A 26,215-nucleotide genomic window follows, 5' to 3' on the forward strand; every position below is an offset into this window, starting at 1 on the left:
ATATGTGGTCACCTAAATACACGAAGAACTAGGCCAAGTATGATATGAGAATCAAATGAAATGTGGAGAGAAGAACTGGTACATGATCTAGGTTTCTAATTAGCTTATATTAAAATCTGAACAGACTATTTCTTTTGTGACATCTATCAGTGCCAAATCCAGCCTGGGAATAACAGACACACAGAACATGTTTCACAGGCCCCTTAATGAGATCAATCTGATCAGTGACAGTTAGATGACTTTTTTCTTCACAAAACATGAGCTGTTGTGATTGCCTGAAATTTCTAATATGCCAAAAGGGTATAAAGTAAAGGGGTTCAGTTTTTGCTGGATGGGTGCTCAGAGCTTTATCACTAATCCCTTTGAAGTTCTGAGCCCAAAACAGAAATGATTGACACACCTTGGAAACTGTACAGCAAGTTGGCTGTGCATGTACTACTCATACATTGTGTGTGCCTGATGTCAGCCTGCTCAAAGACCAACAGCCCTAGGACAACCCTGTGCCTACTATTTAGCTTTTGCTCTCCAAGAAAAGGTGACCACAGGCAAACTACCCATCAGGAATGGCAGATGTCCTCTGCCAGCTCCTGGTTCATGCCCAGCAATGGTCTGGGAGATTGACACCTGGCCTAGGCCATAACTAAGCAGACTCCAGTAAGACAGTTTAGCAATAAGGGATTTCAGGGCCCAGAAACATTCCTTGACACTATTTTCTGTAATACAGAAGCAGCCCACACATCCATTTTACGATCAAAGCCTCATCAGTTGAGAGCAAGTCGCAAACACAAAACTAAAATCCTCTCTCCCTCAGCACATGCTTAATGTACTGGGGATGGAATTTGAGATGCAATAAATGGTAGATTGCTCAGAATTAGAGCTGTGATATGGGCATTACAATTTCAAACTTATGAAGAAGAATACATATGGATACATAACCTGGAAGATAATATTAACAAGACAACTAAAAAAAAATTTTTCACTTCAGATCTTCTCTGAAAACTACCACAACGTATCTTGGAGAAGCCTTACAGACCTCCTAGATCTATACTTGCATATGAAAGGGCAATTTCAACAGGACCTTCAGTCCATGGTTATCCCAGAGCATGACTGTCTCCTCTCAACAGTGTTTCTTTATCATTATGGGATTGCACTGCTAGCTTAGCATCCGCTTGCTTTAGCATTTTGTGGATGATCTGAACTAACAGAAGGAAACAAGAAACATAACCCAGAAATGTGTGCTTTGCTAAATTGAAAATATATTAAACTGGAGTAATATTCCCCACCAACATAATGAAAAACAGTGAAATGTTCACATCCTAAAAAAACAGCTGCACATACAGGTGTCTCCAGCAGATGCTTCTCTAAGAACAATGTGATAAAAGTGATTATCCCCCACTAAACAGAAAACAATCCATAAGCAGGGTATTTAAAGAAGTATGATAGTGTACACAATAAGGATTCCCATGCCTTACACACAAAACATCGTTAAAAAGGGTGAAGCTGAGAAGCATCTGTCCTTTAGACATGGACCTATGCTTTTTTTTGTGAATTCATCATAATGATAGGCCCATTTTAGTCTGATTTGTCAAGTGAGGTCCTACTCAATCAGAAAATTATTAAGGATTAAACAACTTATCCTTTGTTTTAATAGGTGGCACCTTGCTCTGTGACTCCATCAGGAACACGGGCACCTGAATCAAATACCTTATCAATGGGCATTTCTGTAAGTGAAGAAATATCCTAGTCGTGACCCAAAGTATGTATATAATGTCTTTTCCTACCTTTGGACTTCCTGTCATGGTAGCTCCTGCCTCGATAATGGTGGCCACTGTCTGTGTACAAATTCTCAAGATCTTCTTGCCAGGAGTCCGGGTTAAAGTGTTTGAGCAGATCCTCCACGGTGTCAAATGCAGCAATCGTCTGATCCAGCGCTTCCGCCGTAAGCGTAGGGTCAGTCACTGATGGAGAGGGATAGGATACCCCCTAAGAGTGACATACATCTCAGTGCACTTGGAATAAATTACAGCACCACTTCAAACAGCTGAAAACAGTTACTGAGAAATTTGTGTTATAACTGACTGAAACAGATACTTTGGGGCATCTTTTGAAGTCCTTATTAGCTGGGCCAGGCTTTGTTATACCTCTGTCATCATTTTTCAAAGAGAAGAGACACCTTGGAACTCCCAAGCAAATCCCTGAGATGACAGAAACACTGCCATTGCTGGACTGACATATATACACCCACTCCTCAAGAGGGATGATGGTTTGCACATGTACAAAGATGTAATGGAAATATGCTCTGAAATCACTGTGATGACCACAGAATGGAGGTGCCCTGGTCTGCTGTGGATCCCTTCACAGCTTGTCCAGCTCTGTTGGTAAATCCATAACAGGCAAATCAGAAACCACAGCAGAGAAAGACAAAGGCAACAAGTCTACTGGACTCCCTTTCCCTGTTCAATTTGGACAACAAATTTGTCTCAGTTAAAGACTTGAAAAGATGGCCCTTTATTCCCAAGAATTAAGTTTATTACGAAAAAACAATGAACATTGATTCTCCCACCCTTTTACCAAAAATGCAAGTTACTAAGCAAATGAGAAAGTATGTAATTTCAGCAATGTGATCATGGCGATGTAACAATGAATTTTGGCATTACCAATAAAGTGATATCCTCACAATTATATCATAACACTGAATGGAAGGGTCAAGTACCATTCCCTGCCTGTTCTCAATGAAATTATGGCACACCTTGGCTTTGACAGAAAGATTAAAGAAATTTCATTTTTACTGGAGAGGACTTGAAACTTTTAAAAAATTATTATTTAGACTCACAATATTCACTACCCTTGATGTAACTTTTTTCCATTGCCCAAACATAAAGCCTAATATGTGTAAAATATCTGCAAGAAAAACGATTAATACAATTTCTGAAGGACCCCAATCAAAGCACATGATCTATTCAACAAGACATAATACAGAACAAGAGTTGTTTGGATTTTGTTCTCTTAAGTTAAAACATTGGGGGAAAACCCCTAGAAACTCTTCTCTCATAAAAATCCAGCTGTGAAGTCAAGTAGCAGAAATATACCATTTAAAATTAATGGCTCCTCAAAATAATTTTTTGCCTCATCTACCAAGTAAATGCACATGTTAAACTATTAATCTTTGTCATTAACTCCACTCAGTTGGGATGTAATAGAGAGGTCAACTCTCTATTTGAGTTGAGTAAAGTTACTCACTTATTTGCAGTATTGTGTCCTTCAGTGATTACTAAATTAATTCTAAAGAATTTATGCCTTTCAAAAAAACCCATGTCTAACAGAAAGTTATATCACAAAAGTAACAATCCTTGCTATCTTATTTTGTATTTTTACTGAAAGTACGGACAGTCTAAATTATTGAACACAAGAAAGAGAAGAAATAGCAAACACTACAATAGTGTAGTCAGAAAGCATAGTTGCACTTGATGTTTATCACCAAAAGCCCAAGAAGTTTCAGAGGGCCCACTTGTGACTGCAATGCCTCTACAATGCAGTGCTAAGTAAGACACTGCAGACGGCTGTGAAAATTCACAACCCACTAAGAGGAAAGGCACCTCTCCTGACTTCTAAGTGGCTTGGAATAGAGACAGAGAGATGGTGCCCCAGGAGCCAAAAAGCTCATTCCAGCAAAGTGAATACAGCATTGTTACCTAGAGCAAGGCTGCAGGAGAGACTGTGCTGTGGGCAGGCATCACAGTGTGCAAACGCAGTCTTTGAGGTTCCAACCCCCCCCTCCAAAAAAAAAAGTAAAAAAAAAAGTACACGAATGCTATTTGTTTGCTGAGGACAACTTAGTGGAGCTTTTGGGTTGTCTGTAACTACAGACCAACAGGGAAACGTCAGTCCCCATCTGCCTTTCAGAAGTGAGGGAGATGGTGCAAGGATGCCGAAGAAACAGCAGAATAAAATCAGCCCCATAGGTGTGTGGCTTGGATTTTTTTCACATGTTCAACAGTGCATTTCATTACAGAACTTGCAGGTCAGGCTGCAAATTTGCAGAGCATTTCAAACTCATAGCTGTGAATCTGCAGGGAATTTCAAACTCAGACAGGCAGCAGGAATCCCCCATTTTCTTTTCAGATAAAAGGCCCTTCTCATCCGATTTGAGCAACCTCATTCACACACAGAAGAAAGCTTAAATTCTTCTCAGTGACAGCCAAGCCAAGAGGAATTATTTCAGCAACTCAGGTAACCTGCTGGCAGCCATGTCATGGGACAGGCCCAAAACCAACTTCACAGCAGCCAACCCAACTGCCTCTTTTTTGTCCTGCCACAAAGGAGGCTGTAAAAGAGCTCCTGCTCCTCTTGATCTGGCTTCTGAGAGTGCATCCAAAGGGAGGGCAACAGGAAGAGTGAAATGCAAGAAGCAATAAAGAGCCAAGATTTTACACATTATGTATCCCTTCTCTGTTAAAAGCACTGAATAAATTTTAATTTCACAAAGGTATCCTTTTTTGTCAGTACTCTTAACCTTAATTTACATTCCCCCATTCTTTTCTATTTTCAAACTGTACTATGAATCTGATGGACAATGCATCAGAGTTGTCTGTTGGTTATCACATTACTTCACAAATAATGGAAACTAGCCTAAGAAGGAGTCGAGGAGTGAATTTTGTTTCCTTCTTCGCGGGGGATTTACCATGTTGGGTGAAAGGAAGAAGTATTGGTTTCAGATTTCTGAGAAAACAAAAAAATCCCCAAATTAATGGGGGGTTTACCATGTTGGGTGAAAGGAAGCAGTTTTGGTTTCAGGTTTCTGAGAAAAGAAAAAAATCCCCAAATTAATCTGTAATAGTAATCTGATATGACCTCAGACAAGGAGGAAAGAATTTGCCCTCAAATTTTCATTCTGTAATGCCAGATCCTAAAAAAAGTCTTTGAGTCATCTGTATTTTTGAAGGAAAAACTTGGCTCTGCCATGCTAATGAAGTATAAGCGGAGCAGCACATCACCTTGGTAGCACCAGACAGGTCTGATTTGGTCCTTCTGTCCCTCAGGACCACAGCAGAATCCCTAAACCTTTCTCTCCTGAAAAATTTGAAAGACCTCAAATTTTTGCATTGGTGCCTCTGGGAAAAATTACTCAACCTCTCTACCTTATCTTCCCTGAGGAAAAGAAAGGGCTGGGGGGTGTAATGCATGGCCAGTGGAACAAAGTGCTTTGTTAGGAAGGAGATGGCATGGGAAAACTAATGAAACGTGGGTTCTACATCTGGTTTAGCTGTAGGTTTCAATGTGACCCTGGGCAGCAGCTTGCTACCTGTAATATTTGCAATGAAGTTCCCTACCTGAAACACATTAACAACAACTTTTCAGAATTGAATAGAAGTGAAAGAAAAATATTTTTTCAATATGAAAATAATATCGGATTATTGTTTGGCATAATGGGCCCTTTATGATGTTAAGGAGGACCAACTAACATGGCGTTTACCATCTACTTGATTTCATTTTAATAGTCACCTGATGAGGGAGCCCTAGGCTTACATTTTCAGACATGAGCCTACCATATTTTTAAACAAAATATTCTATCACATAGACTTTATTTTTTTTTACAGCCCGATATTAGAATGAAAAATGAGTTTATACATTTCAGTAGAACAGTCTAGCACCTCCTGTTTGGCACATCCAGTAGATCTCAGTCCTGCTAACATTATTACTGAGGACTTTCAGCACAGTTAGTTCTAGGCTATCAATGCATTGTATCATGAAGGACAAGTGTCATTTGCAAACTCAAGGGCAAACACATGTGAGACTGGCTTAACCTCTCCTTATTTTGGCAATACGGAATTTTCTCTCTACTTGTTGCCTGGCCTGAACACTAATCCAGTAGTATTTACCCATATTTTATTTACTTCTCCTGTACTGGTGACTCCTGGAAGCTACTGTAACAAAGGTGCCTTTCATTAATGCTCCAGACATTGCTTGCAAGTCTGCTTTGAGTGCTTATCCTCATCTCATGTTTTTTAAGAGGAGTTTACAAGAACTGGTACATGGTGCTGACCAGCTAGCAGAGCTCGCAGAAGAGGACAGCCTATATTATGAGTTCTGATGCTACACTGCCATTCCCCAGCAATTAACTTTACTTAGGAAATGAAAGAGGGGACAGATTTTTGGCCAATGACAAAAATACATCTACTGAAGAGAAAAATAAAATTTTATACTGGATTATTTATTTTAACTTTTTTTTCCCCCTGCAATTTTCATTTCACTGCTGAATATGGAGACTCTGGTTACAGTATTTTATTATAAACACTTAGAAACAATCTTGGTACCTACAATGAAAAGATGATTCTGTTTTCTTGCCAGTTTAAGTTTAGTCTTTTATATAGATCATGACATTTTACAATTGAAAATTGTAAGGGCTTTGTCTTCTATTTTCATTTTGACACAATGTGTTTGAAAGCAAGAAGTGTTTCCCAATGGCTATCTCATGTGATTACAATGGCTAATGGCATATCCTGAACCTTCTCTCTTTAAAAATATACTGGTTGACTCCAGTATGAGTTAGATAAACACCAATTTCACTGCCTGCCAAAGATGAATATCCCTCTGTGCAGGTGTCATTTTAGTGATCAGGATTCAAGCCATCCTATCAAGCCATCCATGGACAAAATAGTAACAAATTACTTACTGAGACAGAGCTTGTGACTGACTCCCAGTTGGTTTCTGAGGCTGCATGCTGGAAATCATCCTAAGGGGAAAAACCCACAGGAAAAATCACCAGTAAGGCAATATCCTAAATTAACTAGAGTCTACAAAATGTCTCAGCTTCAACATCCATCATCTTTTTGAACCCCCTTTAATGCAGGAGGCCGTTACTATGTGCCATTCCCAAATAACACTACTCTCATTCAGGTTCCTTCCTTTTCACTGTTTATAAATCATCTCTCTGTAAGCTTGCTGGGACAAGAATAGGTATTATTAATATTTGTAATATGATATATGCTGTTTCAGGTAGTAGGACCTAATCTGGTGAAGGCCATTACATTTATCTTCCAATGTAAATATTAAACACCACCTTTGTATGCCTACAGTAAGAATATTAATGCTTTTCCCCCAGCTGATCTGTTCTGGAAATAATGCTAACACCATGGTACTACTTAGCCAAGGTGAAAATCAGGGTAATCTAATCCATATAAAATGAAGTCCCAACATGACTGTGCTTCCGGCACTTGTGCTGAACAGGATTTGCTCATCTGTGTGGAGCATGAATGACACCACTTCCTTTATATCAAAAAACACCGTCACAGTACATTTACATTAGAAGTATGATTTCACTAAAGCTCAGGGATGGAATTAATCTCTACCTTTGGACATCTATAAGCTTCTAATTGATTTAATTATCTTGTTTCTAATTACAGTCAACTAATGCTAGCATTTTTAGGGTGCAAATCATCTAATCTATTTTAGAAGTGTAATTTGGGACAACACTCCATCCTAATTTTTTTTTCCCTTTTTTTTCCCCTCTCCATTGTCAGTAAAGGGAGCCTGGGAGGAGTAGCTTAGACACAGATTTCAAAATTGTAGATATTGACACATGGTCACCAGAATCCCAATCCACTTGTCTGACCAGTGATGGCCAATCATTTCTGAAATAATGAAGAAGCCATTTCTTTATTCTTTTGGCAGTTTTACTCATTCCCTGCTGGAATAGTTAAAGCTTAAAAAATGGGAAAAGAGGCAGCATCACAGATTAGTTATTAAACACACACAAGCAGTGAATAGCTAATGACCGGTGTGAATAGGCAGGTAAGAAAAATGGACTGAAGTGACAGCATACCAAGTTTTTCTTTTCTAAAACAGAATTTATAATGAAAGGATTTAAAAAAAAGATGGATCAATGCTTGGACTCACAATTTTACACTGACTCACTATGTGCTATGCCTTTTTTAAGGTGGAAACTGAAATGGAAAATGTAAGGGCCGTTGTTCAGTTGATACTCCCCAGACTCAGCACTGGATTGGCCCATACATATATGCATATATTCAATTGTTTCTTAGGAATGCAAAAGAGAAATTGATTGCATAATCTGCTAATTCATCAATAAAGTTTTCCTTTAATTAAGAAGGAACAGTGGCACTTTCAGATCGAGACTGATACATGGTATTTTAATGTTTTCCATATAATAAAGAAAAGTCTCAAATTTAATTTAATAAATTAAAAAGTCTAAAAAGTCACAAGATTGTTTACTCCATATTGTTACTCTTGATTTTTCCTTAAAATACTGATTTCTTTCAAATTCAAGGTTCCAGAACTGCACTGATATATCCGGTACTTAAGAAACCCCATCACACTACAATGTCATTAAGTGGCACCTGAAACTGCAGGGCTATTAAAATATTAATAACTAAAGTGGTAATTTTATTTGAAGAATAAAGAAGCAAAACATTATTGGTAAAAAGCTATGATTTGAAGTACATAAAAATGGTTTTGGAAAGCTCATGGATGCTCTGGTAATGGCTGCCAGTTGCAAAATTTGGAAATAATTTTGTCTGTGTCATTAGCTTCCATTTAGCACTTCCAAAAAAAAAAAAAAAAAAAAAAAAAAAAAAAAAAAAAAAAGGTGGCATTGAGTTCCAAGGCATTATGATAAAACAGGAAGAATCTGCCTCATTGAGTGTCTGGAGAAGACCACATAAAAGGAATAATTTGTGTTTGAAGTGGCGGTCCCTTTGTGTTGTCTAATTGTAGATATCAGAACTGTTTCTTTAGTATATGATTTTTTGAGGTGGTTGAGGCAGGGAACCCCTCCAAAATGCTGAGATAGACATGTGTAACACCTGCTTCTTGGGTCTGAAATCTTAAGTCTGTGCATTTTGACTTTGTGACTGTATTTCAACTGCATAAACTATTCACAACTCTATGGCTTTGTTCCACCATCACTCAAGGCAGCTGAAGTAACTCTTGGCTTATCAGAGCTTTCAACCTCTACAGTTTGAAGATTATTATTATCTATGGCTTCTGCTTTCAGCTGTTACAAGTAATAATATCAAAGTGGTTCTCATAATTCCAAAACCCTCTTCCTCACCATTGTCACTAGCACAACATGAAGGACAAATCTATTTTCAGTGCCAAGTTTTCAATTCATACTACCTTGCTTATGTGAATTTGCATATTATCACTTGGCTGTTTTTTTCATCATTACTTAAAAATATATTACAGCTTTTAGTTAAAACATTAAAAAAAACCAACAACTTTTTAATGAATACTGGAGAAAGAGAAAGTTAATAATTTTGTTACATCACCTTGACAACAATACTTTTATTTCCAAATGTGTGTCATGGTAACACATGGTACCATTACATGAGACTCCACCAAAACATTCCATTCATTGTTCTACAAGCAGCAAAAACATAGGCAAAGCAACAGGCAAATAAGCAGTCACCTTCTGATAGCAGCTACTTTTAGTAAAAATGACTTCCATAACTCAACTTCCAAAGTTACACCTCAGTGAGACAAATCCTGAGTCAGTCCATAAGAGTTAAATATGTATGGACATTGATATATTGTTCTTGGCTCTATTTCAGACAAAGATAAGCTAGTATCTACTTCACAAACTGACTGTCTATAGCCTGTCTTTCACCACTTATCTCCAGTAAGTGACAAGGAGTCATGGGGAATTCTCTTTGCTTTACTCAGGGCTTTTATAACTGAAGATCATGAGGCAAAATCACTTCTATCAGGGATATGAGTCTGCACAGTCAGATGGCACTGGTTGCTGAGGAAAATGGTTTGCAGCCTTCAAGTCCATGACCTGAAGCAGCACAAGCTCTGCCTGGCTCAAGTCATGGAGTTCCTCGGGGTCAGTAGAAGTATGGAGGCATCATAAAGACACCAGGGATGAGGCATGGAAAGTAGCTAGTTTGAGAAGCATGCTGTCCATGACTCACTTTGCTGTACCACAAATATGCCAAAATATGTGAGTCTTTCCAGACACACTGAATCACTGCCTGGTCCTCAAATTAAAAGCAAGAAACACTTACTGACATTTCTGTGACTCTTCATTTTTTTACATACTTTATCACTGTAGCCCTATCTTTTGTCATCTGGATGCTTGTCATCCATAAGGCATGATGCCTTAAACCAATAACAATAACCACCACGGGACAGGCATAACACACTGGCAGCTCTCACCAGTGAAAAGCAGCAGCCTCCTACCTCTAAATTCTCCTAATATGTAGACTTCTGGGTTGACTGAATTATCTGCCAACACAACTATAAACTATGGCTAATACAAGATGAGGTCATGTTCTCTGCTTCAGGGAGTGGCAAATGCTCACAAGAGTTCAGAAGAGCAAAGACATCATCCTAAACAGATGTTTAAGACCTATATAGTTTAAGAAGGTCCTCTCCTGGAGGAGCAACCTTCTCTACTGTGATATTGTCATCAAGTAGAAGAGAAGTGAGGGGGCAAAGGTAAAAATGAATGCATGTTCTTGGGGCAAGCAAACATGAGAATGAGGAAGAAAGAAACAATGGGAAAATTAACACAGAGAAGATGAAAGTGTTGGGCTCTGTCACTGGTCTCCCCATTTTTGTTATATAGATGCCATAGCTATAACCTATACCAAAGAGAAGTAGTTTCCAGAAATTTACTGAAGAATTGGGCTAACGAATGCCCCGAGGAACAAAGTAAATTTGGCAAAGCCAAAATCAGATGTGAAATGGGGCATCTTCAAAGGGGTCCAGGACAGAAACAAGAAGAAGTTTAGACATCTCACTAGAATGTAAGAATTAGTGGCTAGGACAGTGGAAGGTCTGTGAGGAAAACCTAGGGTAAATTACAGCTTAAAAAAAAAGAGATGAAATTATGTTAACGTTTACATTAATAAAAGGAAACTCAATGACAGCTATTGTTGAGCAATAGTCAATATGCATCTATTGCATTCAGAGCTCTTTGCAAATGAGTTGCTGATAAGCAGATAAACACATACCTGTAGTTAGTAACAATAAATTATAATAATCTAGAAATAAGGCCTTTCTTCTTTTCCATATAAAAAGCAGTAGTACCAATATTTTCTCTGATAATTGAATTTATAGATATCACATTTTATATACAAAGACACAGGTATTTCAGGCAAATAAACTCCAAACTCAGAACACACTGTGTAGCAGCAACAGTGTTAAGTAATAGGCAAAAGATAAGTCATAGTTCGATTAAAAAAACCCACTCTGATAAATACTCAAGTTTGTACACTTCCACTGATTAACTATTTTCTAATGTAGCATTTTAGTACATTCTTAAAGATAAAGCACAGAGATTTACACTGTGCAATATCTTTTTCTTTAACCATACTTTCAACCCATCACATTGCTAGATTTCATTTTCATATCAGAATGAAATTTATTACCACTTTGCCTAAGGATGCTGAAAGATACCTATTTTCCTACAGAAGGCTCACTAGGAAGTCAGAGGCTGCATTTTTCTTACCCACAGTAATGGCAAAACTACTGCTCTGTTCAGTTCTGGTGACTAAGCTTTAAAAGAAAATACTCACTTGGAAAGCAGACAATATTTATTTGTTATCTGGAAATCATACCTTGCAATGAAACACTAAATGGAGGCCAGTGTTTTTCAAGAAGGTTAGAGGTTATTTAACCTTGTCTCTCTCAGTAATAACCCATATTTAGCTGCAAGAGGCCATTACCAATGTCAACAAGCTCTTTCATGTAGCAGCACAAGCATTTAACAAAGTCAGGTGGCTGTAATCTGAAAGCAGTAATATTCAGCCTGTAAGTACAGGTAAATTTTACCACTGATAGTAACTGTCAGTGGAACAGATGAGAAATTAATAAAAAATTTTAACTATATGAAATGTCTTTTCTATTTTTTGGTACAGTCCCATAAAGGCAGGCCATCCATGACGCCATTATTTCAAAGCCTGCAAAAAAAGGTCAGACAGACACCAAAGTGATCCCAAATGTGATAGTATGAGTCTTGTTCTTTAAAAAAAAAGACATAAATTGAGTTTCTGAAGCCAAGTTGTCACTAAATATCAGTAGCCAGAACCTTAACAGTTATGACTAAGTTAATTCTATTGCAAAATGACATATAATATCATCTTGATTTGTTCTGACACATTTACTAGCTATAATGAGCATGAAGCACAAGATACTTAAAATTTCAAAATGTTTAAAGCTGTAATAATGATTTAGGTTAACTGCAGTTTGATACATTTATTTATAAAAAGTTGAAGTAAAACTGAAGCAAAAAATTTACTTAATAACAGTTATGTTTGATCATTACTTCTCTTCATCCTTCAGCTAGTTTTGGAATTAGCCATTGCTGAATGCATATTATAAGAGTGCCCAAGACACTGACACTGAAATGATCTCTCTAAAAAGTCAGATAATACGTGCTCAAACGAGATGATAGCTGCACCTTTGAGAAATCAGATGTCATCAACACTACACAGCCCATGAGTACCCTGTCTGAGGCACATAACCATGAGGCAGTGCACAGGATTTCACTGCCATGCAAACTGTGCATTAACTTTGTTTTTTCTATTTATCCCAGAGGCCTATCCTTATATCTCCATGTAAAATTTATTTGCTAGTAGATACTCTGGTGCATACTGCAGTTAAGCAAGTGTAAACAAAATATAAATCAACAAACATTCATTGCAAATACTTTGCAATCTCTCCTTTGCCATTTTTTACCTGAATGACAAATTTTACTTCTGGAACACAAAACCAGAACGCCTCCTCCAGGTCATCACTTTCAAAACCCTGAGACTGGTTGGCTGTTTCCAAGCTAAATTTATCTTTATTGCAATTATATAAATACCATCTTTGTCCTTTTCTTCCTCTCCTGAGTTTGCCTCCTGCAGTACTTCTAAAGAGATGCTGCATCTCCTTTCTGCATCTGTTTTATCACACTAAGTAAGCCAAGTAGTCTTGGCCCTCAGTAAGAAATCTTTTTTTCTCTAGAATGTTCTGTAGCTGTTCCCTAAACACAGTCTAAGAAAGATGTGGCTGCTCCATACTGTGGGGGACAAAACTGTACAAAGTTTTCCAGAAAAAGATGCAACTACCACCTCATTGGTCCTATGCCTATAACCCCCATAAAATTTCTCCTCTGCTAACCAGTGAGATGCCATTTAGCAGCAAATATTTTTGTTATTAATCTCTACATGAGTGACCTCTCTGTTCATTTTGTGCTGTTTCTGCTCATTTCACTGCAAATTAATTCTCCAGTGCTGAAGGTCACAGTTCTCCTCTCTGATACTCTCATTTTACCATTCATGAGCAATGCACTTCAATTCTGTGTGTGCTGCAAAAGTCATTAAGACACTACTCTGATTCAGGCCCTTAAAAATCCCCCCAAATTAAAACAAACATAAGACCAGCCCTTTAGAAACTCCCAATAGTGAGCTCTCCTTGGCTGGATACTCCCTTTTGCATTACAGCACACTCTCTCTGGCTGCTGCATGGCCCCTGTACTAATTGCCATCCCCTCCAGCATGATTGTTTCCAGTGTGGCACTGGGTGAGATGCTCCTCTGAAGTCCAATTATATTGGATATACAGCATTTCCTTCCCCTCCAGATTATCCTCCAGTCTGGCATCATCTCCTTTGATAAAGAGACATGGAGGTTTTTTCTAGTTTCCTGTATCTTTAACCACCTTCTCTGCTGACAAGTGCTCTATAAGCTTTCTAGGTCAGACTAATGAGCGTGCAGTTGCCCTGGTCACTCTCTTGCCATTGATGTTATAGACTGACACTGCATCTGCTGCTTACATGTGAGGGAGTGAGCTCATGCTCTCCTGGGATGCAAACCACGTGTGCTAAGGCTGAGGCTGCTCCCTGCTTCCTTTATATTTCTACTGTATGGAAAGGCAGACTTGCTCTCAGCCGTGACTCTGTGCCTTGTGGTCTGAAGGCAGCCAGGCTCCTTGCTCACCTTGGTTCAATGTCTAAGCACCCCTGAGTCACAGAGTTGACCCATTCTGCAGAGCTTGCTGGTCCTCCTGTGATGCCCAGAGCAGCCTCTGTCAGGGTGGTGGGGAGCTGACATCAAGAGTGGTCCTGGTCAGTGTGTTGCTGCACATCAAAATGGTGTCAGGAATCTGCAAGGTCAAAAAGAGCCTGGGAGGAGTGACTTCAGGAGCCAAAAACTCACTCCTAGGTCAGAGTCTGGTACCCTTGAAAGGACTTTGGTGAACTTCTGCCTTGCTGACTGACAGAATTTTGGAAGCCTCCCTGGTGACAGGCAAATTTGCTCTGAGCAAAACTCAAAAAGCTGACACCTCACTTACCTGGCAGTGTCCAGGTGGGCAAATAGTCTTTCAGAGTTAACAGAAGGCAGTGACAGCTGGTTATTTCAGGTCCTTCTTCTTGGTGTGACTCATACCAAGCAAGAATGTACTGAGAGGCTCCAGTACAAGGGGTAGAAGGAAAACTATTACTGAAAGAAAACCTCATAGGAGCTAGTTATTAATTTTCTGTCTTCCTTCCACTTAGGCTTCCACCTATTTTTTACAGATTTAAGCATGCTCTGTAATCAGTGGAAAATTATGATTAACAAATAAAGTGTAATTCAATTTAATATTCCAAGTTTTCTGTTGTTCTACTAGGAGGATCTCCTAAGTGCTCTAACATACATGCTCACATTTTCAGATGTGATTTGGCAGAAGCATGGGAGGAATAATAGTAATAATGAAAAACTCTAATGGAGCTAAGCAAATTTAATTCCAAAGCTGAGGACACAATGTAAAAATGTATGGGCAAAGGACATTAGCTGTCCTAGCAGCAATCCCAGACTATTGATTTTTTTGTGAAGGATCCATTTGTTTTTGAGCTCTCTCCCAGAGGATGCTGTTTAATTCTGCAGTAAGCATGCAGCAGGAGCATGTGTTATGTTTCACCGATGATGCAAAGTAAAAAAATTTGTTCACCCTCCTGCTTTGACTGCAAGGCACTGTGTTTTCTAGGACAACAAAAACGGGACTGCTACACAAACCTTCCAGGATTACAGCAATAATGATAAAAATAGCAAGAATACAAAATGAAAAGTACAAAATACAAGAACCATTTTTGATTAGCGTTTCCAGGAGGTTTTGGGTTTGTTTTTTTTTTTTTTAATGGAATCAAAAGCAGTTGATTTATGGCAAGCAGCACAGGATACTCTTATTGGGAATTTCCTGTAACTCTTTTCATCAAACAGGTAGTAAGGAAAAAACAGCTATTCAGACAGCACATCCAGCCCTAGATCTGTTTCTATCTGTTTCTATTTCCCTAGATTCTATTGCTGTTAAAGCTAAATACAAGTCTCAAGAGCACTTATGCTTCTCATTTCTCTTATGCTTCTCATTTCTCTTATGCATTATTCTTACAGATGTCATGCAAGTAACACTATGAATGAAGGCTGGATAAAAAGAAAACACCTTACATTTGCCTCATTTTTGTCAACAATCTGACTAAACCACAGTATCATTTTTGGGATCAGCTTGCCAAAAGCCAGTCTGAGAAATCCTTCTGAACTGATATCACGATCTCAAGGCCAGGAAGGTGTTTACTGGGTCAGAACTAGTATGACACATTTTATTGAAATTCTAAGTAAAAGCATAACCAAACAGACTAAGGATAGCAACAGAATTATAATAGGCTAAATAATTTTCAAGTTAAATTAAAAGCAATAGATTATTTCAGTTTTATACTAATGACCTGGAGAATGTCACAGTAAATGAAGCTGAAAAAGAAAGTAAAATTAGAGTCAGGAAAAAAAAAAGTTGTAAACACTATATAATACAAAGAAATATTCTGAGACTACCAGAGGTCATAAGCAGAGAGAGAGAAAAAAAGCAAACTCTAATTCCAGGCCATAAACTCTATTTGATGGCATACAAAGACTGGGAAAGGAGCTTGTGCCAAGAGCCTGGACTGGGCAAAGATGAAAAATATGAAACTAATCTGCAATGTGCCATGGTAGCACGGAATGCAGAGTGAAATTCCTGCACAGAGATCCTTCCCAGGGCACGTGGAAATGCTCTCCCTATGCTGCAGCACCACAAATCACCAAGGGGATATCACACCACCACAAATCAACCCCTCCCACGAGACCATGGACAGAGGTGGAGCTTCTCTGCACTGGTGGGAGGTGTATAAACATTTTTATGTCTTCACCCTCTTCCCACGTCTGCAGAACAGGGTCACGCTCAGAAGAGAGCAAGGTGTGTGGGTGAAGGAGGTTTTTCTAAAAACTGAATATTGGTATTCCCCAGACAACAGGCACAGACAATCAGTTTTAACCTACTTGTGTGTGATATAAGGGTCAATAAAATTTGCAGGAGGTAGCTTAATGCTGCACTCATAAAGACAGCGAGGTGGCACCAAATCCATACCATCCTGGCCTGGGAGTGCTGGTCTGAGCAGGCCAGGTTTTGGGGCACCTTCATCAGCAGTGCTGGGTTATGGGGAGAAAACACAGGGAGAGAGCTCTTGCACCCTTGGCAGGAAGGCTTTGCTCTGTGGTTCAAAAAGTTGGAGCCTTTCCTGAGTACCAGCATTTTGATGTTCCAAGCCTACAGTCTGTTGACTTTTTACTGCTGGTTTTAATACAGCCCTCCTGCCCACCCTGTCCATCTGTGTTCAGGAAGATAAACCCTCCTGGACAGCCACTGTACCATCAGACAACCAGCAGCTGCACCAGCCTCCAGATTTCAGCTGCCAGCATTACAAGAATTTCCTCTGCCTTTAATCTATTTCTTAATGCACCTGGAAAGTGCTCCTGAACCAGCACTGTGCTAGAAATGCCAGCTCACAACATAGCTGCTGAAGTGGGAAAACAGAGTGTTTACTTTCACATATTTCTGATGGAGATAAATTACATATATAGGGAACAAGAGTGTTGTTTTCTCCTGCCTTATATTATCTGCCCTGACTGCTCGTTAGTTTTTTTCTTTCCCTTCCTATCTTAATAATACCAATTTTTGCTGTATAAACATGTGTATGCAGAAACAGGGTGGAAGGCCTGAATAAGGCTAGGACTGATCTATCCAAGCTCTCCACTAACCATGAGCATAAAATAAGTGCATAGGACCTTGTGTTTATCATGCCTGCCAAGAGGATGAGGGGCTCAGAGCCAGGGTGGACATGTAGTACAATGCACATTTTGAAATAAGGATCTCCTTTCCAGGCAGGTGCAAAAGTTTCACCTCAACTATAAAAAATATCTGTTACTTTATATTTGGTTTAAGTACCCATATCTACACAGTATTCCTTATTCATATTCACCACTGGAAAAAGCAAAGTTTTCAGCAGTTTTTGCATGGCTAAGCATCTTCTTCAGCGTGCCACATGAACCATACAGAGCACTCATGATACCTGTTCTCAGCATCCAGGCTTTTCCAAACATCTTTTTGTTTCCAGCTTATTAGCCAAAACTTGGTGTGAAACAAATCCAGAGTCCCAAAAGTGGATGTTTTACTTTGCCTTACAGAGGTTGAAAAATTAGGGCTCTTTCTAGCCCATTTCCCCGAGTTCAAGGTTTTGTTTGTACTTTCTAAAAGATAAGATTCTCTTTTAAAAACACCTATAGGTCTACAAACACTAAACCCCATAGCTCACAGATGCTGCTAGCTCTGTCACTCACAGTGCTGTCAAGCAGTGATGAGAAAAAGAAAGAAAAAGCTGACCTCCCTGTAAGAACTTCTGGGCTACATCTGTAACAGTAAATAAAATGAGGCAGAGATTGATCAGACATGGTAGGACTCACATCCTGGGACATAACCATTACCCTGCAAAACAGAGTGGCCATAACAAACTGCATATTGGAAACAGCCTGAGGCCTGTGCTGGTCCCAAACTAGCCAGGCTAAAACATGTGAGAGTGAAAACATACTTGTGCCTATGCTTCAGCTCACACCCAACCTGTTTAATAGCCTTTTCTGCCATGCTGGGGTAATTTAAAAGTACCCAGTCTTTGCTGACAACTTGGGATACACAGAGTTCTTTATTAGAGGGTCTGTTCCTGTAAGGGATCCTGCATTTATGCTTCATTATATGACTGATGGTTGGACAACAACAGTACCTGCAATCAAGAGAAAGCAATGAGGCAACATGGTGCCTGATTCCTACAGTCTAAGGGAAATTTTCATTACAGGGTATTTTTTATCACACATCACCTAAGAAATACATCAAGACACAAATATTGATTAAAAGGAAACATTTTATAGCTCCGAAGTATAATTTTTAAAAAGGCTTATGTAGCTCAGAAAAATAAAGTGTCTTGAATAGTAAGTTTTGCTGCCACAAAACAAGTTTGTACAATTAAAATATTGACACAAATTAAAATGGGAAAAACCTCTGTTGTCAAGGTCACAAAAAAACGGATGTTACCTGATTCTGCTGAAAATGATCTGACAAGATACATAAAACCCACAGATATAAAAATAATTTTTAGCTTCCAGTTGCAAAGGCTGGAAGAACTGACCCAGGCTCAGCCCTTCTCTAATTAAGCACTGGATGGTCATCAAACTCACCATCAAGGAAAACAGATCTGCATTTTTCTTCATATTACAAGGCATAGGAAATCTGATGGCATGTCTGCTCACAACCAGTTCATCACAGAGAGCAATGTGTGAGTTGAAAAACAGTTGGGGAGTTGTAGGCAAAGGATTATGGTAACAACTCAGGAGTGGGTCTGAGGAGGTGTTCAGTCCAGTAGCACAGAGCTCAGGACCAAGCAGAGGCTTATTTTATGTAACTGCGTCATTTAGCCAAATTTTTTCCTGCAAGATTTATCCTACTGAGTCTAAAGTGTCAGGAAGCCAGCAACTAATAAAAGATGTGTGTGTGAATATGCATGTGTAAGGGAAAAACAGAAATACCCTGTGACATATCTGCCATCTGGGTTATTAGGAAGACATGCATGGACTTCACTGAGTGCTCAGAGCAAAACAGAAGGTTGTAAATTTAATCAAGATGTATGCATAGAAAATACAGATCAGATTTATACAGTGCCATGACTGTCTTTGGAAATGTGTTATATAGCATGAAGGTCACTGAAGCTCAAAGCAACGTGCTGAGCAAGGAATTGTGCCAGCCTGCAAGCACACCAGCTTCTCCAGTGTGGAGGTAGAACCTTCTCTGACAACCTGTGCCTGGAACTGCACACTCAGAATAAGACTAAGAATTGTTAAAAGGAAGTGCAGAGATCCCCAGAGCTCCAGTTAAGACACAGCCTGAGGAGAAAGGGGAAGGATGGGAATAGATACCAGCATTCTCCCACCCACAAAACCAGTTGCAGGTGGGTTAGCATGGTCTGAAGATGGTATATGATGTTTCATCTTCCTGGTTTGGAATCTGAGAGTGCTGCTGTCTGTTTTGTAACCATACAATTTTTTAAACTAGATAGGACCTCAGATAAGTCTGTCAGGTGCAGAAAAAGCAAGCATCCAAACAAGGGTAGCAGACAACCCCCTCGGTTCATTCTCAGTTTGGCCATGCAGGCCACCCACTGGAGCAGTGTCCCAGACTGACAGCATAGTGTCCTACAAGTTAATCTTTTGGCATTCCACAAAGGCTCATTGTGCCTGTCTTTGAGGTGGGAAAACCTGGGCCTGTGAGGTGTCAGAGAAAGCAATGGTGGCCCTGTGCCAGAGCTGCAGCTGCCAGGCCTGCACTGTCCTCGATGCCATGATGCTGTGTCCAAACCTGGAGGCAATACAACAGTGGGCACAGCCACCTTCACTAAGTACATGGAAAAAATCAGAAATATTAACATAATTCAGCAAGCAGAAAGTTCACCCTGGAAAAATGCAACTTAATGTATTCCTAAATTATGTGCTGAGCCAAAGGAGGAACCTAGGTACCTTGGGAACTCAAAGATGGACTGAGCTGACAGAGAACAACACATTAAATACACATCCTCAGTGTTAGGGCAGCCAAGGTGGTCCCTGCCACATAAAGCTGCCTAAGCAGAGTACTGTGGTAGGTAACACTCCACCCATAAGACAGCCCTAGTGATGCTTGAACCATGAGATTCAGCTCCCTTCACCACTACAGAAATACTGTTAAAAGCTGGGGAAATGGGGGAGTTTTGAAAAGAACATCAAAAACTCTGAGAGGATTGGATAACATGATTTTTTGGCAAAGATTAAAAGCTAAATACAGACAAGATTGCTTGACCAAGCAATAAGCAAAGATGTGTGAGAGCACCCTACAAATATCTGAGGGAGAGACACCCATGACAAAGATAACAGAGCTCTTTATCATAAATTAGCAAGGAAAATAATTTCAGGCAATAGTATAGCATTAAAAAAAAGCAAAATTAAAACTAATTGTCAAAGGAAAACTGTGTTTCCAACATTGATTTCTAAGTCTGTTTTATTTTCCCATGAGGTATGCTCCTATGCTTCTTATATTTAAAAATGACACGAGGTGAATAAGTAATGAATTCACAATATAAAAAACACAAATGTGCTGAATGACCTCACATTTTTATCAGATTCTAGGTTTGGCTGCATTACATATTACTGAATGAAACAAATCTACAAAACCCCTAGGTTTAAAATCAAAAATCTGAGAACAATTGGCATAATCTGACCCAGGGATATAAGTATTTTCCAGCAGTTGCAGCTGTTGTATGAACAAGACAAAGATTTACTCTATAAACACATATTATACATCATGCAGTTTTCCCTGGCTTGCCAAAAATGACAAAACCACACTGAACAGTGATAAGGTTGGGGCAGACCTTGCAACCTGAAGTTGGGGTAGAAGAGCACAAAAGCAGGATTGTGCTTCCAAGGCTTTCTAAGATAACGTTGACATATAGTTGAATAAATAGTATTGGTGAAATACAAAACATGAATTTGAGCCTAGAAGCCCACCTCTGCACAAGACTGAGAAGACATGCAATTCTTTGTTTTGACTTATGAGACAACTTGCAATCAACACCTGCTGTGATGGGTTTTCACAAGTTCCCCAGCACAAGCTGGAGGTCTATCTATCATGTTTCAGTTCACCCCCACTTGTTCTGAAAGTCTGCCAGAAGAAAACCTTGAAAGAAGAATGACTTCCTACTCTTCTCACAGTTGTGACACACTAAAGTCAAGCTGCACCTTTAGCTTTTGTGGAAAATCAAAGGCTGCTCAAGAGGAAGAAGGCCTAGGAACAACAGACCATTTCCTCTTCCCTTGTGGCCATGGTAGTAGGATAGGAAAGACCAGACTTGCTACACTGAAGGACCCAGAGTTAAATACAGTGCTCTTTGCAGCATGGTAATTAAACCTTAGTGATGAATAGAATCAAACGTAGCATCTCTGTTCTCCTTACAAACCTATCATCTATAGCTATTTTTCTCTGAAACAACTTCCACATTTACCAAACCAAAATAAAAGGTATGTTCTTCATCTATTATCATCATTTCATACCCTAATATTCTTCAGCTGCTGACGAAGTTGAATTAAAGGACAGAATACAGATTCACAGAGTCAACATTATGTCCTCAAGTCAACAATCTAAAATAGTCCCACTGTTCAATCAAATAGCTAATGTGATGGACATATTAATGAGTGCTGTTCAAAAAAGTTTGCCAGTGCAAACTTATCTCATGTTCATACCCACTGATGTGTGGTTTAGGGTAAACATAAATGCAAATGGTTGGATTCAACCCTCCTCTTTAATGTAAACACATAGAGGTCCACACATCTTAACAGCAGCACTAACGTAGCACTAGAAGCATGCCCAGTTTGCTGTCATATTTCCCATCCCTCTTCAGGTGCCCTTCTAATGATAAACTCTAAGCAGAAAAATGAGCTACAGGGTCTTTCCATGTCTCCTAATGGGAGCTCTATCAAGACTGCTATTGTTCTGTTTCCACTGTTGTGTCCAAGCTATTGATATTTTCTGTTTGGCTACACAGACATGGGAAGCAAAGTCAGGGAATGGGATGTGCTTTGCCCTCTCCCAGGTTATATTCATTATGACACAGAAAGTCTACCCTTTAATTTCTTGTATTAACATTTTCAGTGCTGGATTCATCCTAACTTTCTGCTACCTATACGTGTTTAATGGTCATTAAAATATTGCTTTATAGATACTCTGAAAAAACTGTTAAACATATGTTGCTAGTAGCATTATTAATTTTAAGAGTGGAAATCTCTAAAAAAGGTCTGAAAGCATAAATCCTTTCTAAACCTCATTTATTTTCCCAGAGTAGATTTAATATAACTTCCATCCATCTTTTAACCACAATTCATTCACAAGAATTCCAAACTGCTGGGAGTAATTGATTTATTTCTCTGATTATTAATGGTTACTTAAGATTTTTCCAGTAAGTTTAGGGATGGGTTTAATTTAATTTTGGACCTATTTCCTATGCCTCCAATAGCACACTTACCAGTAATTAATAAGCTCTGGCATACAGCTTGCAGTGTACTCTGTATTTTTATTTAACAGAGATTAAGAGAACCTTCATTAAGGGATAGCTTGGCCCTCTGACATTTGAAGAATGGGGCAAAGATTAGCTTTCCTACAGAATGTATCCAGTTATGGTAGGACTAGAATCTGATAATGAACTAGGAAGCCAAATGGGCATGCAAGCTGAAGGGACAGACAATTCATCACGAATCTTCACACATCCACTCTGCCAAATACAGTGGCAAGATCATGGCCAGATGCTCTGACACTGGGGTTCCCTTCATTCATTTAGTTAAAAAATTGCAGCCACTATTCTGCCAATATTACACACCTCCCAACAACTGCAGAACTCCTGTGGCCCTTATCTGCTATTCTTACATACTATGTAGATGTTTGATCTCATTACTAATATGATCGAGAACTTCTGGGAATCTGGATCTTCCAGTTTGCTTCTGCTGTATTTTGCAAGAAATCCTATTGCTGTTGAACATGAATTTTGAGATGCTACAAAAAAAAAAAACCAAAAAAACCCACAAACAAAAAAAACCCCTATGATTTTTATTTTTATTTTTTTTCTAACATGGGTAACCCTCTTGTACTGCTCATTACAGTCTTCTGATTTTGACTTTGTATCTCTAATGTACCTTGGAAAAGCAAGGATTTCCTCTGGGTCACTGAGTTCCACAGGAATTTCTAAAACAGGTAAGTATTGATACCAGGAAATGTAATGCTTCAAAATCTAAAGCTGTCCTAACTGAACAATGCCTCCAAGACTTGCTAGATGCAACTGTTTGGGACAGGATCCAGGATTTGAAAATAACATGCTTGTGTTTGTGTAATCCTTTGAAGATGTAAAGTGCTAAATTTTCTTGTCCTTGGCTACCTCTATGAGTTTTGTGAACTCAAACAGGGCACAACACATCACTGGATTAAAGATGTACTGCTTTCAACAGGAACTGGATATCAACAGGACTGTTGTTATGTTAAGACAGATTGATGACAACGTCCTGCAAAGGAGCCACACTTCAACTGAGCTGTCAACAAATGAGGGACAGGGGAGAGCAAATAGCCAGTTCTCCACCATGCTGTTAAAACAACAAAACTGCCAGGCACACATACTTGCAGCTGGAAAAACACAGACACTAAAGTCTATTTTCCTTTACGATTAAAATAATTATTTTATCAGTTGACATTTGACAGCTTCCAGAAGCTTCTGTGTGCTTACCGAGTCCCACTGCTTCTGGTTTTGGTATCTTCCTTGACAAAAGGTCTGCATTTCCCTGGCTATAACTCAATTCCTCACCCATATTCCTGGCTGACTCTTTTAACTTTTGAAACATCCCCAAAACCAGTCCTCCTTCCGCTCAAGTTCACAGCAGAGGTTTGCCAAAAGAAGCCAATGTAGTTAGATGGCCCTAATTTTACATTGCTTTCTACCCAATCCATACCTGCCCTACCCTCTCCTTTAGACCCAGTCTTTCCTATTGCAGATCTACTGCCTGTTCAAAAGTCTGTTTCAAAATTAATTAGCCTCCTTTCCTTCCTAACCATGCCACCACAGCTCCCCTGATTTACACAAATCTCTCTTTCCTTTCCTTGTTAAAAACGTTTCTTTAATTTCCATTCATCCTTCTTCAGACCAACTGAAACTGCTTTCATGCTTTTCAATGAACAAGTGACATGTGGACACCTTCCTCACACAGAGGAAAGGCTTCAGGCTTCTGCCTCATCTTTCATGATGAGTTTGCTAAGTTTGACATTGTTGGTCACACCCTCTCTCTGCTTTGCCTTATTTTTTTCCTTTCAGCTTTCAAGAATCTTTGCTTGCTTTAGAATTCTGCTTCTGTGACCACTGTGTTGTGACATTTCTGTGCCCTCCTCTCTCTCTGCTGACTTGATTTTTCACCGTAAATGCTTGTGTTATTCACAATTACCTTTATTTCTGAACTTGAACTACACTTAACTCTCCTCCCTTGTCTTTGCTGTTTCATTGCCAGTCCTGGATGATTCTATACCATTTGTTCCCTCTAGTACTTGTAGCATCCTCTGATGCCAGGCTGATGGGTGACTGTTCTTCTCCCTGCATTATATTTTTGTTCACCACTCTCTTATGAGTGTCATCTCTGACTTATATATGGCTTTAGAAAATAGAAACAGGACACAGAGACTCCTAATGAAATTTAAAATTTATAGAGTCACATAGTAGTAGGATTAGGACCAACCATTGTGTCTGAGAAAAGAATAAACATGGAAGGGGCATCAGACCTTCAGAAGAGACCTGCCAAGAGAATGACTACATCAGCCCACAGCCTAGGGAAAACTGGTAGAAGATGCAGTCTGAGACAACTGACTGGGAAGTGTCAGGCAAGGCAGGAGGTGCTGTGCCCAGGCTCCCTCTCACTCACACAATACATTCAGCTGGTGGTCTCAGGCTTGAAACCCTGCAAGGTCTTCCACCTGAGAAGATGGACCAGGTAAGATTTAGGAGTTAAACAGGGAAGGTTTGGGGTTTTGGAAGATGTGATAGAATATTGGAGGAAGAAATCTCTCTTGGTTAGATGTAAATGTTGGAATGAATATCTTAATTAGGAGCTTTTGATGACTACTTCTTGTCCAGACATGGCTTATCAATCTGATTATGCTGTTTTCTTATTGACAACCTATCTGGCTCCCAGTTTGCTTCTTTTTTAACCTTACTATTTTTTGTTCCGCTCTGATTGCTGGGAGAACCAGAATGTCCCTGCTCACCCCTCTACCGTGTCTACATTCCTGTTTACTGTGTCATAGAATCATAGAATTGCTCAGGGTGGGAAAGACCTTCAAGATCATTGAGTCCAACCATGTCCTAACCCACCCTAACCCTATTTCTGATGGCCCACCATTAAACCATGTCCCCAAGCACCACATCTGTGTGATTTTAAAAAAAATCGGGGACGGAGACTCAACCACCTCCCTGGGGAGCCTGTTCCAGTGCTAAGCAACACTTTCTGTAAAGCAGTTTTTCCTGATATCCAACTTAAATCTCCCCTGATGCAACTTGAAGCCATTTCCCCTTGTCCTGTCATCTGCCATCAGGGAGAAGAGACCAGTCCTACTCTCACTACAATCTCCTTCCAGGCATTTGTAAAGAGCGTCACCCTCTTTTCTTCATAAAACCCTGATGAAGGACATGTTAGGTCCTATGAGATGAATCAAGAAGGAAACTGAGTCTCAGGAACATTCATTAAATGGAAAGTAACCCTTCTCCCCATATAAAATTATTCTGAGATGCTCCATGTCTCAAGATACACTGAGACACAATCTTTCTTTTTAACATGCTGTCATTTTATATTGTTTTTTAAAACATTTCAACAACTTCAAAATAAAGGAATAAAATAAAGTAGAACTGTGCATAGATAATCTCTGATTATGTAAAGTTGGGAAAGGAATGTTAAATCTTTTGAGCAAGTTTCATCTAATTAGAAAAGACTTAATTACTCCTCTCCTGAATGATGAGCCTCTGGCTGATAACTTTATGAGGATGGTATGCCTTAAGCAAAACCACAGAAAATAGTTTTCTGCCAGAACTTAAAAAAAGCCCCCGAAGTTTCATCATACAGATTGTTTTAAGTTTTGCATATGGGCTGTATCTATAAAAAATCTTTGCTGTCTAGCACAGACAAGCAATCAAAAATGAAATCGGAGAAAGAGTAGCAACTCTTCTTTACCAGAACAACCGATAAAGCTTCCACGTGTAAGTTCTTGCTTCTTCATCGTGAGATCTATTTCATGTTCAACCACTTTATTAAGCAAGACATTCTCCCCCACCC

General features: G+C 39.3%; 1 protein-coding gene across 3 annotated transcripts in view; it reads right to left on the reverse strand.

The window, feature by feature from the left end:
* The window catches only part of PDGFD (platelet derived growth factor D), a 135,103-nt gene that overhangs the window by 25,416 nt on the left and 83,472 nt on the right, over positions 1-26,215 (reverse strand). For 2 of the 3 annotated variants that reach the window (XM_071734561.1, XM_071734551.1), the window contains exons 4-5: positions 6,674-6,733; positions 1,782-1,983 (exon numbers count right to left, since the gene is read on the reverse strand). In XM_071734561.1, the coding sequence (XP_071590662.1) occupies positions 1,782-1,983; positions 6,674-6,733 (262 nt within the window). The remainder of the gene's footprint in view (positions 1-1,781; positions 1,984-6,673; positions 6,734-26,215) is intronic. The other variant, XM_071734571.1, reaches the window with a different exon arrangement.

This window comes from Heliangelus exortis, chromosome 1 (assembly GCF_036169615.1).
Source record: "Heliangelus exortis chromosome 1, bHelExo1.hap1, whole genome shotgun sequence".
NCBI classification, from domain to species: Eukaryota; Metazoa; Chordata; class Aves; order Apodiformes; family Trochilidae; genus Heliangelus; species Heliangelus exortis.